This window comes from Pagrus major, chromosome 22 (assembly GCF_040436345.1).
Source record: "Pagrus major chromosome 22, Pma_NU_1.0".
In the NCBI taxonomy this organism is placed as follows: domain Eukaryota; kingdom Metazoa; phylum Chordata; class Actinopteri; order Spariformes; family Sparidae; genus Pagrus; species Pagrus major.
In genome coordinates, this window is record NC_133236.1 from 12,650,384 (window position 1) to 12,668,409 (window position 18,026).

Consider the following 18,026-nt stretch of genomic DNA (forward strand, 5'->3'; position numbering starts at 1 on the left):
TCTGATATCTGTCCATTATATCTAAGGTTACATCTAGCAGCTAGTTAGCTTATCTTAGCATAAAGAGGAAAAGGGGGAAACCCTGCATCTGTGAAATGATACCTGCATATCTAAAGCTCACTCATTTTAATGTATCTAGTTTGTTAAACCAAAGTGTAAAAGCAAAAAGTTATATTATCATTAAATCATTTATATGTGGGACTTTTTCTTGGCGGGGAGCAGAGATTTCCCACATCACCTCCCGATGAAACTGCAACCTGACATTTTATGCTTCCTTTTCTTTACAAATAAGACCAACAAGACATAACATGAACTTAAGAGGTGCTAATAGGCAGATTTTGACAGCTTTGGACTGAGCCAGGCTAGCTGTTTCCCTTTGTTTTCAGTCTTTATGCTAAGCTAAGCTAAATGGATTCTGGTTGTAGCTTCATATAAAATGGACAGACATGAGAGTGGTATCGATCTTCACATCTAACATTCAGTGTTAAAGTGAATAAGTGTGAATCCCAAACTGTATCAAAAGTAAAAGTATTTTAATGTTTTCGCTCATTAAGGTGGAGCTATTTTTAAGTAGTTTATATTAACTAGTTTTATTTGCATCATGCATCAGTTTTAGAAGTTGCTCATGTGTCTTTTGTGTCAAATCTTGACCTTTAAATAACAAAGTGGCATAAAAATGTACAAAAGTACAAGTGCCTCTATATTCTATTAAGTTTAGTACTACTTTAACCTCATTTAAGAAATAATGGCCACCTTTATTAAACAGACAAACCAACTAAAACAAACAGAAGCTAAAAAAGCTAAAAGTCACAGTAATGCTTATACTAGCTACGTTTACACAGATCCTAATATTCCACTTATAATCGGAACATTAACCCAATCAAAATAAAAATGTCTCATGTAACCACCTCGCTTGGAGGAGACTGGCCCAATCTGGATCAATGGGTTTCTGATGGGTGGTGTAAACCTAATGACCATGTAAGCAATTGTTTTGAATAAATATATTCTTTATCTGCATGTTTGCCACATGAGGATAACATTAGGTGATGTGAACAAGTTTCCAGCAGGGACAGAAACATGCCGACTATACTGTGTAACATAACAAGATCACTGTAAGACCATAAAAATTAAAAATTACCTGGAGCTATACATAACTACAACTTTATGAATATCAACTTTTGCAATCAGTCCACCTGTTGTTGCCAGGGCCTCTTTTTACTAAACAGTTGCACTTGGTATGAAGCAGTAGATCGTAAAGCCCATAAGAAAGTTTGTCCAGATAAAACTATAGCTTTGTCAAAAGAGTTTATGTCAACATTTACTGATAAGCAAACATTTATAAAATACTTTTGGCATTTTGCACTCTTCTGTCACCATGTTGGTGTGGAGGTTGGAGATGCCTCGACCTGTTCAGTCGTCCTTCTCGATCCACATTCTTCACATATATTTTATATAATCTACTTGTATCAGATATTCTGTCAATAAAAGTGTTATACTCTGTGATTTTGTTGCTCTGTTCTGTACATGCAACAGCTATTGCATGTCTGTCCATCCTGGGAGATGGATCCCTCCTGTCTCCCTCAGGTTTCTTTTATCACTGTTAACGGGTTGTTTTTTTCATTTGGGAAGTTTTTCCTTACTCGAATTGAGGGTCTGAGGACAGAGGATGTCATTCACTGTACAGATTGCAAAGCCTAATGAGGCAATGTGATTGTGATTTTGGGCTGTATAAATAAAATTTATTTGATTCGATTTGATCTAGCTGGCTCCACAAAGAACAAAACGAGGCAAATTCCATTCAGAAATGTGTCACTTTACGGCTATTTGGGGTCATCGAATCAGTTAGAGTGGAGGACGGGTATGAAGCTCGGGCCATCTCTCTATCCACACTGCTAGCCAGAAAACTGCTGCTATAGTTCTGGAAATCTTTGACTAGTGGCTGAAGGAATGAGGAAAATTTTGATTTATTATGTCAAATACTGCTGGCGCTATTTCAATGGTGTAGCAGTTTAACTGTGTTTTAGTGTCCTTAGTATTTGTTTTTTCTTTTTCTTGCATTTGTTATTTGTAAGTTTGTCCTGTTGTATATCTGTAGCACTTTCAAAATCAATAAATAGATGATAAAAAAAAAATCCATCACTTTATAAGTGCCTGTGCCTTATGGGCCAATGTATATTGGCTGATAAGAAGTGGAAACACTTTTGGCACGTCAAAAAAGCTATATTCTGATTAGATGCTTCGTCGGATGTAGACACCCATCTTGTTACGCTGATATCTCTTATCAGAATGATTTCAATCAGGTTGAAGAAACATTGTCAGTGTAACCACAGCTATTTTTAGGGATGTAACCGGGGAGTCCAGTGAAAAACACTACATTGGCAAGCGCTTTGCATCAAAAGAGACATATCTAAAAATAATCATGACCTCACTGCTTGCTAAACTGCTCAAATCTCACTGGCCCAGATGTAAAGTCCCACGACTCCCACGAGAGCCTTTCCATGACCTAAAAAACATTCTTCCTTTTTGGTTTTTAACACTGGAGAGAACAATTTGGTTTCCACTTTAGCTGGTCTGAAAAACCACCATCTAATATAATGAACGTGTGATACAATTTGGTGGGAACACATTCTGCTGAATTCCTTGAGAAAAAAAAACAGAGGGGAAGAAGGGGAGGGATGACGGCATAAATCCACGTGGAAGAGACAGTAAAAGTGAGAGTGTCGGGTCGTGACAGTTCTCTCCTCTGTTTGACCCCGAGGCCACAGGGTCACTCTTCCCCCGCTCCTGTTGACCTTTGACCTCATATAATCTTAATCAGCCTGTTACATGGATCGTAGACAGACCACACACACAAACACACTGACACAACACTCACACATATATGTGCGCTGTAAGGGAAACTCCATATGTCGTCACCAGTTTCTAAAACATCTGAGACGCTTGAGAAAAAATGTGTGGACTTACTTCCTACGACTAAATTTAAGTATCAGTGAGGCCCAAATCAATACTACAAACAATCTGTGAGACGACGAAGAAGAAGATTTTGATGAAACGCTGCAAAAGTGACAAAATGAAGTATACTCAAACTAGATGACTTGTAAACTAAGTATGTTTAAGCGTGCTGTCGATGGATACTATTCTGACACAAAGCAATGCACAGAGCAAATGGAGGAGCTGCTCACAGCTGGAACAAATTTAAATTAATTGTGGGTGGTGAGAACCTCAACACATCTTAGGAAAAAAATCTTAAAGACATATGCTGTTTATTTATCTAGTTTAATTGACAGTGACATACCAAAGTTTGTTTGATTTCGTATCATTGCCTTTAAGTATAAAATAGTATTTAAAAGTAAGATAAGATGATAAGATAAACAAGATGTATCTTTATTGATCCCCTGTATGGGAAATTCAGTACTGTTAAGAAAGTTTACTGTGATGCTTAGTACGTCCTATATGCTTAATAGAATGAGTAACATAGTATAGATTTGGTACATGCTGAAAAAGGTTTTGTTTAACTGTATTCTGCTGCTTTAAACTGATGTAACTTTTCAATTTTCATGCTTCCTATTATGTTTCACATTTTGGGAACTCTTTGATGTAGGTCGGGTTAATATGGCCTTAAAATAACACATGACACGTCATATATACATTTCAAAAATCTTCCCAAAGGCACTTCATACAATAAATGCCAGGACCGGGCAGCAAAATCAAATATTACAGTATTTTTGACCAAAAATATCAAAGTTGTGACAATATTGTAGGACTGACTGTTGGTACTGTTACAAAATATAAACACAATGACATTTCTGATAACCAATAATCATCAGTAATGTGATTATAACAATTAAGTGAGTAAAAGCAAGTATCAGAACAGGTAGAACATTGGAAAATATCAAAATATTAATATTTAGTTATTCATATACATTTTAGAATGTATTTTAATGTTATGTAAGGGATTAAAGTGATATTATTGTGTCTGTACCTTTTATGCATTATTTATTAATCTGTATTTTTCTGTCATTTATATATTAGTAGTTGTTGTATGTTTTCAAGATATTTATATTATTTATTAAAGCCCGATTGATCTACCAATTTGCTGATATTATCGGCCTATATTGGGTCAATCATAGATATATCAGTATCGGTATCAGTAAACTTGGTGTCTGATATGCCCCGGTATGCAAACTTTCCCTTTTTGGTGGTTGTAATGCAGAAAAATTTGCTTTGGGGTGATTTATAATCATCACACACTGGTTTCATTTTAGACAGAAAACTTTACAGTTAAATAGTAAAATATCCTGCCTCTGTTAAATATCTTTGTGTTTGATGATCACATTTGAGGGATCGTTGCAAAAAATGTGCATGACAGCTGAGATATCAAAATCGGAATCTTTTACCTCAAAAAGCTCTATTATTTATTTATTCAGTACCATTTCACATACATATGTTTTGTTTTGGCATTTTTTTCATTTATTTCTTGTGTTTTTGTCGACAATGCCTTTGCAGGGATAAATAAAGTTGTATTGAACTCAGTTGAAGTGAACACATCTTACTATATTCTCATTTATACTTTCAATTATTAGTAATTTAGTATCACTATTTCTTCATTAAGGAGAAAAGCTTCCTGCAGCAGTCATTTCATTTCTACACTTTGCTGTTGTTGCTGTTGTTGTGAAGGAAACTTGATCATTTCTGTCAGCATCTGGACCGGATCAGCTCGTTAGAGGACTTGGACCTGACTCGTGTTGCTGTGAGACATCAGCCAAAATCCTGCTCACTTGGAGGAAACTGCGTTTGTTGCCTGGCAACATTCGTTGATTGAACACCCCATCAGGAAGCTCTGCTGCTTCCAGGGATGTAGATGACTCATTGATGTATTCGTCTGCTCAGGTTTAAAAGCAACACTCTGGTTTGAAACGGGTCAGCGTCATACAACTGCAGAGTGGGCCCCAAAAAGACAAGAGCCTGCAGCTCTGCTTGATTTTTGTATCACTGCCGCCTGATGATTGACTGCACCATAAAAGTTTAATTCTTCAGTGCTTAAAGCACATTTTAAATGCAGACAACTACAGAAAATGGTGTGTATAATAAAGTGTAACTTGTTTTTTGAAAGGTTTCATATTTTGTTAAATACTGAGAGTCTGTTTCCCCAATGATTCTGTATACTGAGCTGAAGAATAGAGCAAATTCCCAGCAACACGTGCAATTTTAAATTACCTACTAACCCATAAAAAGTACAGTAATTAGGTCAGTTGACAGCATTTAAACTGGGAGGCTTCCACTCTGCAGGGAACAGCAGGGAACAGTGAACAAAATGTCTATTCAGAAAGCCTGAGAAACTTTCTAAACTTTGTGAAACACTGTCTGTGAAAAAATTCAGAATTTTTTGGGCCTTCTTGTAAATTTGGCATATGTTATACATTAAGTTATTTTTTTCTTTGTATAAAAAACATTGTGTCCATCTGTCTTAGTGATGTACATGTTTATTTGCATATAAAGCAAGGAGGCGAGATCCAATCCCAAGTGGTCACCTGAGATGCATGTCGAGACGCCTAATTCCAGGTGTGGACTGCAGAGCTGTCCCCTTATGAAGCATGTTAACACCAGGGAAAACAGCCTCACAGTTTATAATAATAATAATGCAGCTGTTCCTCCCTCATAGTTGATAATAATAAGGGGGTGCTGCAGCTCGCCTGCTGCAGTTCCTGCATCCATGCTCAAACTTGTACCACACCACCACTAAAATGCAGATTGTATGAAACATGTATATTAGAGTTTGTGTTATGTAATGATTGTTGTTGTCATGTTAAAATAAAAAAAGATCTATGGAACTTCTCGGTATTGTAACAGGAAATGAAACTGTGCAGGCATGTGTGTTTTCACGTGAGGGACGAATAAAGGCAGAGAGAGGTTGTAACACTGTGAGTTACAACTTTGAACTTTGGCGAACCCCGTGGCCTGGTCAGAGTTTTCACTCTTAGTGCCGCCCCCTTGACTTCCGACCCCTCACCCCACGACCTCGCCAATGAGCCATTTCTCAAACCACGCCCCCTTTATGAGCGTGACTGACCCTGACCTCGAGATGAACCCAACGTTGCTCTACAAACACACAGAGTACAATCAAGAGAGCGGTAAAGACCCCCTCTCACATCAATAGGCAACACACCAAGTGACTGCGCTTTCATTAGCATCGATCGCAGCCGTGGGACATGTTAAAGGAAACAATCAGTGGTTTTCCATGAAGCTCTCCTGAGGTCTCTTATAATGAAATGCACCAAAGAACATCTATGTGAATGGTTAACGACAACACTGAAATGCCTGACCTGATAGTAGGGCAATAATTTGGTGGCTTTGTGTTGTTTTCCAATTGTTACCATATTAGAAATCACTTTGCGTGTCGTTCAAGGCCGTGGAAAACTGGGAACTGCTTCACAATTCAAGATTCAATTTAAAAGTCATTATACAACACACGATTGTTGAATAAAATCGTAGTTGTAGTCCTTTTATCCCTCTCATGAAAATCAAAAGTTGTATAAATGAATGAATAAATATATAAGTCATGAAGATAAAAGTTTTCTCAAACTGGTAATCCAACCAAAGTGAACAAATAAAGGTATTTTGTGATTAAATTGATTGAACAACGTCTGTCTAAAACCTGATGTTAACACTGCAGCCTAATAGGCTGGTGATTTGGTCTCATTTTCCAATTATTAACATATTTGGAAACCATTTGCACAGCTTTTATGGTGAGAGGAAAATTGGAGAAAGCTTAATTCGAACCTTGCTCTTAACCCAAAACCAAAACCAACAAACAAGTAAAACCGACTCAACAACGAGTGTCTGTTAAAGGACAATTCTAACTCTGATCTTAACCCTGCAACATGATAATTTGGTGGCTTGATGATGCTTTAAATTCTTAACATATTTGGTGGCATTTTTCATTGCCTAAAAACTCCTTAATCCAACACCTCTCCTTCACAAGCAAATAACTACAAGGACCAAAATGGTCTCTTGTCATAAAATGAATCAAAAAATGCTTGTTTGCTGTTTGATTTTGGACAACGCAAGTTTACCAAACCTGATGCGAATAGAGTGTATTCTCTACAGTCTTGTATATGGTCTTATTATTATTATTACTTCTACGTTGTTAGAAATAATATTATTCTATTTTTTTCCTGCTTTGTCTTGATTCATTCTTTCTATGATTTGTTCAGTTTTCCCTCAGTGTTTGATTCTTGAGATGCTGTAACATGTGAGTCTCATCTTATCTTGTGTTAACCATGCAGCTAAATACTTAAGTTGTTTGGTATTATTTTTAACTTTTACAGACTGCCTAAAGTACTGAGAAAAGTTACAAAAATGCTTTTGTACAGAGCCATTCTGTGGTTTTCTTCTGTATGCTACACCCAATGGTTCCTATCTTAGGGTTAGGACCCCCACAAGGGGTCAAAAGATAAATCTGACAAAGGGCAATGGAGAAAAAATTATTTATAGACTTCCCTTCCGATCTTTCCTTTTCCTAGCAAATAACTGAACATCTTGGGTTCTTTGTGACTCTAAAATAAGCGGAAAAAAATAAGTCTTTGGTTGTGGCAGTCACAATTGTGACATACTGTATGCAATTGATGATGATGAGTCACAAGTAGAGGTTGTTTTGTTGTGTCACAATAGCCAGAAAGGTTGGGAACCACTGTGTGACAGTGTGATTTGCCCAGCTGGACCGCACTACATCCAGAGAAAACTGAAATGTACCAACTATGAATATGGCCCTCACAGATTCTGTTATTAGCTGAGTTATTATATACTATTATATAGTTATATAGTGATTTTGTCAGAAGTGGACAAACATGTTAAGGATTGATTGGCATGTCTTTGCTGCCAGGGAAAAAGTGGAAAACACTTTTATATGAGCTACCATCTTCCTTCAAACAAAAAATCAAGCTCCACTGCAAAAACTCAAAATCTTACCAAGTAGATTTGCTTAATCACAATCACCTGAAAGGTAACATTTCAGTGAGATATAATATAGTTTTTTTAAGACCATTTTCATTTGTTCCGTTGGCAATATTTTTACTTTACTTTTACTAAAGTAGGAAATACCTTGTGCACGTTGTCCTTTTTACTTATTTTTAAAGTGGCAATCACAGTCTCCTCTAAATGTGTTTCTGCTGGGCTGGTATAAATGCACCAGAAAACATAAAAAACTAAATTACACGCTATTTTAGTTCAGCAAACAAATGGACACCCTGCCTGCAAACATAAACACAAACTTGCAATGAATGAACTTGTTGGTAGCAGCTTGTAACACGTCTAATTTTAAAACACAACCTTAACAGATTTCACACGTTTGCAACACATGGAGAAGAAGAAAAAGAATGAAATCACTTACAGACCGGACATGGCAGCTCTGTAACTGCAACCCTTCCTCCCTGGCTCTCTTTCTCTCTGTCATTTTCTTCTCTCACCTCCTCCTCCTCCTCTTTCTCCTACACTTTCCTCTCTGTGTGTCTCATCGGACACACTCGAGTCATCTTTACCCTCTCGCTCAATGCTGATTGGCCAGCGGTGAAGTGTGTGATTTACTGGCTCCTTCACCTAACAGATGTTTAGGTGGACTTCAACAAAACACACACACATGCACAGTGAGCGGTGGTGTAGAGTTATGTCTGGTAGCCCCGGGGGTTTAAAGGTGATGACGACACACATATACACACACAAATCCGAGCTAGTGTTTACATGTGTGTGTGTCTGATGTGTGTATGTGCACTGAGGTCAAAGGTTAGGTAAGCTTCAGAGTTGACAAGGTGACGGGATGTGTTAGGGTCAGGACCTAACATACACACACAGGCCTACACACAAAAAAGTACACATTACAAGTCACGTGAGACAGTTTAGAGTTAGAGAAAGGAAAATAAAGAAAAGCTGACATAATATCTATACACTGAATGTTTGAAATAAGAGAAAAACAACCTCTTTCAGACTCGGATGTAATGAGTGCAGTAAAAATGCATTAACATAACGCTAATGCTAACTTTTGTTGGTCACTAGAGGTCAGTGTAACTGCAAACCAAACTGAGACATGTAAAACAATAACATATAAAAGTCATTATGGTGAAGGTGTTAGGAAATAGTTGCCTTTTTACTAGGGATCAACCGATGTGGCTTCTTCAGGGCCATTTGCAGTAAAAATGAAACTCTTTGTGTCAAAATTTCAAACAACCAGTGATGGAATAAACCATGTACAATTTATAAAGTACTGTTCTTCAGTAGGATCTAGATTTATTTGTGATTTTTGGAGGGTTAGTCCTACATCTATTTGGGGTGTTGAGGATGAGTTTAAGAGTTTCACGCCTGAGGAATGAAGCTGCTCTGTAGTCTGGTGGTATGGCAGAAAGTAGCAGGGTGAAAAGACTGCGGCTGGAATGAGTGTTGTCTTTTTTTATCAGTATTGTTAGTAGTTTAGTGTTAGTATTAGTAATAGTAGTCGTATTCAGGTACTTTACTTGAGTATTTCCTTTTTCTGCCACTTTATTCTTCCTCTCTACCCCATGTATTTGATACATTTAGCTACTAGTTACTTATTTAGTGTTTATAGGCTATTAATTGTGATGTGTTACCAATCAGATATTGTTGTGGGCAGGACATTGTGTGAGAGTTTGGTGCATCAGAGCCAAAGCAGCACATTTTAAATTAGTTTATTTTATCAGCAATCTGACAACAAAATCACAGATAATCGGAAAAATGCTGAATATCAGCCCCGATAATCTGCCAGGGATGATAAAGAAGCTGGAATCAGCAAATGTTTGATATCTTTGCTTGAAAAAAAATCTTAACATACCTGACTTACATACTTAAAAAAATATGTGTGTGCTCAATGTGATGCACTAAAAAAATGCTGGCGCTCTTGAAGAGAGAATGTTGAAATCCTCGAATGTGCCACAGAATAAAATCAAAGCTTTTAAGCATAGAGGAAATTAGCTTGTTAGCTTGTTGAGTGAAAGAAAGTTAATCTATAAATGTTTTGACGTTAGATGAATAATTTCACTTTTCAAGCAAAAATGTTAAACATTCGGTGGTGTATTTAAGTTTTTTGAGATATTGCTATTTGAAGATATCAACTAAGCTCTGGGAAATAATAAAAGGCATGTTTCTCTATTTCTGTAAAATTTTATTGACATAATTGATAAATAAATCAGCACATTAATCAGCTGGTTGCAGCACTACAAGTACGCCATAAAACACTCAACAGATGGTGGTGGTAACAAGCGCCCGCAGAAGATTGAAAAGAAAACTTCTAGCTTGTGTAAACAAGGATGTAAACAATGAAGGTTTTAATATAATCAGAACAATCAGCTTTACAAATGTTTTAAGAGGAGGCAAATAAACTTCACACATTTGTAAGCCCTAAAGAAAAACACAATGCATTTAGCTAGTTGGCTTTTGCTCGTTTGATAGTCTTCATTCGTGTCTATTATGTCGTCTATCAGTCATCATTGACCAGATTGTTATAGAAAGTTTCAGATTATGTCTCTGTGGTCCTGCACATCACTTTGAGTGGTTAGAGGTCAAAACAAAGTCACAGCTGAGTGTGTGTTTGGTGTGTGACTCACTAAATCAAATCAGCACAAAATGAGGGTAAGGCAGCGTTTCTATTCTAAAGGGAGAAAAAACTACACTCATACATACAGTGCATTATACCCCGACTCAGTGTTTATTTTCTTGGCTGAAACTTTAGACTTGAAGTGGAAAAGATGCCAGATTTTTTTCCATCTCAAAATGGAAAAGACTTTGCAGAGTTACCAGGTTTCCTTCAGACAGCAGCGATGTGGGATATTGATGGGAGTGTTAACAGCTGGCTGCAGTTCAGCTGACTGACAGAGCAAACACACACACACACTCACACACAAACACACACACACATAGGCAGAAACCTGGAACTGGTTAACCTCTGTCTCTGTCACTGATTTCACCTCTCTCTGTCAAACACACACACATACACTCTCAGTTTTTCTCTCTCTTTCTTTTTCTCCCACAATTTGTCAATATCTGTCTCTTTCCTCGCTTTACATCGCAGTTAAGTCTCTATTTTTCTTGTCTGCCTTCATTCTTTTCTTTCTCTCTACACTCTTTTATCTTTCTCCCTTCTATTCATTCGTTCTTCCATCTATTCTGTAGCACTTCTGCTTTCCTTTTCAATCCTTCTTGATTTATTCATCTTCTATAATTTCCTTGCTCGGTTTCCCTCCTCTGTCAGTGGAAAGTAGATAAGATCAATTCACAAGAATTGCACTTTTGCACAATTCTGAGGTACTTAACTTTGAGTATCTCCATTTTATGGTGCTTCACGCTTCTACTTCACAACATTTAAGAGGGAAATATGCACTTTTGACCCCTTGACATCTACTGGACAGCTGCTGATTGCGGTTAAGATTTAGAGTTTTTAAAACAAATGAAAAGCATGTAAGATACAATGCATTGTTACAGGTTAAACCAGTTGATCCCAATCTTTTTGACTTTTGACATCACACAAAAACAGTGCGTCGTTAGAGCTCCTTGTCACGTTTCTGATGTCTATGAGTTGTCAGCAGCTCTACCAAAACATGGTAAATCTCCAAATTTCTCAGCTGATTTAATTTAAATAATTGTTAGACGCCCAAAGAGTTAAAACTACCTAAGAAACATACGGGATCTTAAACATGAATAGACATTTGTGTATCAGAGCTTCGTTTTTTCCTCCTCCTTTTCCCATGAATCATCTCACAACCCATCAGTTTTATCTTATGGCCACCGTGGCCATCTGTATCATTACAAAAAAATTGCTCTAACTCTTACAATAACTTACAGGCAGCTGGAGGCCAGGATAAATTAGTTACACTAATTTTAACTGATTATGAAACCAGAAATAGACAGGACCATGAAAGTCTTTCTGTAATACTGATATATATATATATTAGACCGTCAGTGAAAAGATGTCAATAATGGCTGTCACCAGGTCAGATTCCAACTTATCCAGGTTTGATAAGGCATAAAAATAAAACAGTTTTTTGTGGCGGAGTGCTGAAGATGAATTAAGAGAAGCTTCTCTGTAGTCTGGTGGTACAGGACTACAACAAAGTTCACTTTCACGATATCGACAACATAAACGCCAATATGGATATACAGTATCTGTGATAGGCTATTTGGTCGGGCTCTATTTGTGAATGATCCATTACTTGTATTGGAACTTGTACATGAGTACATGTATGGTCCTTTTACTTCATAGGAAAGGGATCGAAATACTTCTTCCACCTCTGCTTTCCTTTTTCTGCATTTCCTTCCTTTATTCCCATCATAGAATTGTTAATTTGTTCCTCTTTTACTTTTGTTGACTTTTATTCACTATATTGTTAAACTCTACCATCCTTCTTTCCATTCAAATACATACAAAGTTATGATGAGAACCAACCCTTTAGTCTCAGTTTATTTCACTCCACTCATGCCATGCCAAAAAAAAACATCACTTATGCTCATGGGGAGTAGATGATGAGTCAGTAAGAAAGTGAGAAGAAAGTGTTGACAGGAAGTCACACATTCATTACCTCCCTCTATAGTACCTCTCTCTCTCCAGCTGTCGCATTCACATGCAACAGTATGCAGGCATCAGTTTGACCAACTAGAGTCTGGGTGTGTTTTTATATATTGTTCAGTTATGCATGAAAGATGTTCATTTTCTAAACCATCCTCTTCATAACTTTTGCAGACGTGTTCCCCTCCGGCTCTCACACACTCTGGCTGTACGTCACACACTCTCACATCCTTGTGTGCTACAGCCAGCCTGTCTGTCAATCAACCTGAATGACTGTCTCTGTGCCAGTCATGACCACATCCTGTCTCTCTCAGCCATTCTCTCTTTTATGTCTTCTTCAGACACACTTTCTCACACACACCCCCCCCCCCAGGTTACAGCATAGCAGCACAATATTCTCCCAAGTGTATTGTAGTGTGTTCTCTGTACACCGGTGCCAGATATCAATACTTTATGAGTGTGATAAAAATCTTTTTCTTTTTTTGGCACTTCAGGGCAGCGGAATAAGTTGTAAAAACAAAACTGACATATTCTCAACCTTTTAAATTATAGTCAACAGTTGCTTATTTATACATGTGGGAGACAAGCAGGAGCATTAGCATTCATTGGGAGATGTATCTCTGGCAATATGGTGAATATACATCCAATGTTTACTCTTCTTTTAGCTCTGTTTTTGGTCTCCTCCACCTTCTGATAGAATTTTTTGGCTCTTTAGCTGCTAAATGCTCCACCATGTTGATCAACTAGTCGCTGGCTTTGCCACTGTCTGCTGTTTGGTGCTCGGAAGGTGAAGTGCTGTGTTTTTTTTTTTTAGAGCTTTTTCACTGAAAACACTTGCCTGTTTCAGCCAAATGACTATGTTGACATAGTGATGAGAGAGAACAAAAACAGTTAAGTTGTGGGCAAAAAACAAAATAAGCAAAACTCCCCCCCTTTTTTATACAAGTTGTTGATGTTAATATAAAATATTGATTTTAGCTTCTTTAAATTAAGTGTTGTGTTTTGTCAGACCTTTGTTTTCATAATATGATTGACAAAACTCCCTTAATTTAACATTTTTTAAATTACGACTTGTTAAATTATTTGTTTTAGGCCAAGAATTTGTGATTAGGAGGGAAAAACAAACACAATGACCACAATGTCACAATGACCAGTAACATTCAAGCTACCACAGGCCGGCTGCACAACATGGCTCAGTTTCCCACTGACCTGAGTCAGCTGTAACATCCTAACAGCACATGTTGCAATTGAGAGTGTATAAAATTAGTTATCAACAGAGCCAGCAGCCAGGATCTTTAGAAATACTGTAGTCATGAGTCCAAATTCCTCCAGCAGAGCACCACCCACTTAAGAAACTTTTCTCAAGCCACCGGCCAAACTATAAAATTATCTGAGTATAAAAAAAAAAATGTTGTTTCAAAGTTTTCTATACAGTTATGCAATTCTGGTGGAGGGTACTTAATCCCTAAATAACTAAAAATTATACATTACATATACATTTTAAAGATATTTAGTCATAAATATCCAAATGAGTATGAAAGTACATACGAGAATGCAGAATCCACTTGATGTCATTTAACCCCCCAGATTTCAAGAAATAGATCATGTTGGATTTAATGATATGACTTCTGTTAGCAAGCAGGCAGAAAAGTCAAAATAGCTAAAAGTAATGGACAAATGGTTCAAACACCAAGCGTCTGCTACTCCATGTGGTAGTACTACAAAAGAAAAGTTGAGTTTAAACATCAACAATTTGAGGGTCACTATCTTTTATGCGAATTCAAATGCCATGATCTACCACAGCCACTGTGTTTCTCTGCAGTGAAAATAAACAGTTCAGTAGAAGCCTATGAACCCATCTGACAGGGCTGTGTGAAAGGTTGGAAACCATTGTTTTATGGCTATGCTGAAATGGTGTCTACCACCGCTGCACTTTTGACGATTCATGTCAAAATCAACCACAGCTGGATTCTTCTAAAATGACAAATGGTGCATGACAGGGATTTGCAGCCCCTGAAAGGCGAAGCACCATTTTCACTTTCAATGGCACATTATCACTTTGTCAACGGTTGAGAAATGAAATTGAGGGAACGCAGTTGCTCTTTCACCAGCCAACTGTGTGTTTGTATAGAAGGGAAGTCCACTCCCTTCCAGTGTAAACAAATACACACAACAGGGCAGAGACGGGCAGGAAGACTGCAAAACAACAGAGTGTGATGGAGGCTGGAGAAAATGTCAAAGCAATGTGCAAATTCACTAAGGATATGAACTAAGGATGATGATAATGCTGACAAAAAAATATTTGAATGTCAGTGGTTTGGCTTTGGCAAAGTATTTACGGTTTGGATTAGAACAGACAATTGTCCTGCATTATATGAGCTGAGGATGTGTTCCAACAAAAATATGGACTTCTCATTAGTCATGAATATTTTTAAGCACTATAAAGTGCTCTGAAACAATACTCTTGTCATGTTCAGTTACATGTAATGATCTCATTATGGTCTAAAAAGGAACAATGCATTTCAGTGTGCAGGGTTTCTGGAGACTTTTTAAAGACCTTTCGATAGCTGTTTTGCAATCACAAAATATGACAACATTTTCCCTCTACTTCCCAGCTGTATATAACAATAATTACTAATGATATAATTAGTTTAATTAACATGACCTGGACCCAGGCAAGCAGTTTAAAATCGATATATGGATTAAGTAATTAAAATTATTTAATTTCGGTCATTTAAAGGTCTAGAGTGGATTTGGGGCAGCAATGGAATATTATATTTCTAATTATGTTTTCATCAGTGTATAATCACCTGAAATTAAGAACTGAATGAGCCTTTCAGATCGAGAGAAAGAGTGGGTCTTCTCTCACAGAGTCATGTTGCATCTCCATGTTTCTACAGTAGCCCAGAGTGAAATAACCAAACACTGACTCTAAAGAGAGACATTGATGTTTTTTGGGGACCACCGTAGGGAAGTTGAAGTGAGGGGTATTCAGTGGCCTTCCTGAACCTTCCTGGGTTCTGCCCATTTTCACTCTGTGGTCCAATAACAGTTGAACAAGCTAGCGACCTTGATGAAACTCGGACAACTTTCCTGTTTCCTGTTAAACTTATATGTGCTAGGTTTGTCTATACTGAAAAGAAAAACAAGATGGCCAAAAGATGTTTCTGGGGGACCTCTAGAAGCAACACTGGACCATAGATTTATATAGGAGAACTAGATACCAGATGTAAAGATGGCGGCCAGTCAAACCAATGAGAATTGCTCACCTAGCACATACAGCAAAACCCCGCCCGCGAGTTCCCGCTCAGCTCATCGACTTTACATTGTGATGACGTCGCATATTTTTAATATCGCTTTTCTCTGCTTATTGGTTGTTGTACAAATTTGAAACCTCCATAGATCAAAAATTCATAATAGAGTCATAATCGACCTTGTTTGCAGTTCTTGATGATCTCTTTTATAATGGCGGTCTATGGGAAAATGCTTTTTGGGCCACAGGGGAATTTTTTGCTGCAATACTGCTAGTGGCCACCAGGCGAGACTGGAAGCAAGGCTGACCAGCACCCTCTGGTGCCTGCACTCGAGACCCTGACCATGTGGAATGGGTTTTATTTGTTGCCTTCACAGAACCAAAGGCAACTTTTGTCAGATGTAAAGAGTGGATGTGGATTGCGGTCAAGCCAGCCGCGTCTCGTTTTAACGTGGTCAAACTAGCAGCCACTACAACATCACCAATGACAACTACGTGTGTTCAAAGGTAACATAACAACATTTAAAGTCTCATTACATTGATGCCACAACCTTCACGGACACGTCTACATTGCCTGACTCCCAGAAAGAATCTAAAAGACACTGCTGCAGCCGGCTAAAGGGGACCGGCGTTGTCATGTTTCTTATTTTCAAGCTTGTCCGACCTTGCAACAGTGACTAAGGGGGACGGGACTGAGGATGGGTCAATTATTAGTTGATGAGCTCCCTGCTACTTTGAAATGCTTTATGAAGAGTAGCAGTGGTTGCAGCAGAAGCAGCAAATGACAGCATAGATTTAAGGTGAGCAGTGTGGCAGCCGGCATGCAGCATGAGTGAACAAACAGTAACGACTATGATTAGATGGGTGCATTAGATAAATGCTGCAGTGAGAGGGGTATGTCATGTAAGGAAAATGAACTAGCTTCATTCATTTTTTAAATAGTAAAAAATAATCTTCAATAGTTAATTGTTGTGAGTCCTCTCTCATTTTATTTGAGTTAAATCAACATTTAACAAAAAAACAGCAGCGTTAATATCCCTGACACATAAAATTTAACTGCTAATCATTAACATTTTTTGTGATATCACACTGCACTTCTGTTGTGGAGGTGGATTTGACTTCTTACAGGGATTTCCCCTTTACTTGACGACTCATTTCTGCACAAAGAAAAACCACAGATGACTTCTGCTGTAGTCTGGCTGCTTTACAATACAAAGCAACCGTCTACAGATCCAATTCAAAAGAATACAAATCCTCTCAAGCAGAAATGTCAGCCAATTAAATTAAAAATGTAATTCAGTGGAGTGTTTACATGAAAAATGATAGTCTGTCAAAAAGCGTTTGATTGAGGCATCAACATGAGGCGTTTTATTCTAGAGGAAATAAAAGCCTCCATGTTACTGTAGCTCTAAATTCACACAGACAGAGACCTGTTTCTCTCCCACCTCCATCTTCCAGCGGCTGAGCCATTCTTCTCTCTGTCTCCTGCTGATGTAGTACGGATCTCCAGCCTGGAAAGTCACTCTGGGGACCGGCCTCCTCCGCAGCCTCCCAGTCTCACCCTGTACATACACACACACACACACACACATGCACACACAAAGCTAGTTACATCCCCACTCTTAAATCTGCTTGTACTATGAGAGTGTTTTTTCTTCTATTTTTTAATGTAAAAACCTTCAGAAGCAGGGCAGAGGCTGGCTTTCTCACCTCTCTGGGGGAGTCACAGTTTCTGTCATCTGGCTCGTCTGCAGGAGGAGAAAAAGTTACAGGAAATGGGCCATTTGTACGGATTTAACAAGAGCTTTAATGAGGAGGTAAAGTCATGGTTTTCATCACTGTGCCATGGCATCCATATTTAAAATGTAAATGCCTTCAAACAGTGCAATCTGGAAGTTATTTGACTGTTAAAATTTCAGGTAAACTGACAGGTACTAAAGACTTGACCGTAACTTTTCACATCCTTAAAGCATCAAATTATTGCATATATGTGTAAGAATTACATGACTTTGTATTAAATCTATACCCTTATTCTTCACGCTTTGCTCTAGTTTCCGACGCCCACGCTTCTTGCGAGGGGAGGGGGAGGGCTCCGGCTCCTCTGGCGGGGTTGGAGGGGCGTTTGCACAGGGGTCAGAGGTCGCCATCTCCTGGGAAACAGACGGAGAACAGTCTAGGTCTGAGAAAACTGCTGCTGGTCCTTGTCTA

General features: G+C 38.1%; 1 protein-coding gene across 3 annotated transcripts in view; it reads right to left on the reverse strand.

Annotated features, from left to right (window-relative positions):
* Positions 1-18,026, reverse strand: part of LOC141017658 (DNA (cytosine-5)-methyltransferase 3A-like) — a 63,027-nt gene that overhangs the window by 18,267 nt on the left and 26,734 nt on the right. Inside the window, exons 4-6 of one of the 3 annotated variants that reach the window (XM_073492380.1) lie at positions 17,845-17,968; positions 17,529-17,566; positions 17,264-17,380 (exon numbers count right to left, since the gene is read on the reverse strand). The exons of the other annotated variants lie outside the window; for them this stretch is intronic. Coding sequence (XP_073348481.1) covers positions 17,264-17,380; positions 17,529-17,566; positions 17,845-17,968 — 279 coding nt within the window. The remainder of the gene's footprint in view (positions 1-17,263; positions 17,381-17,528; positions 17,567-17,844; positions 17,969-18,026) is intronic. 3 annotated transcript variants of the gene reach the window in all.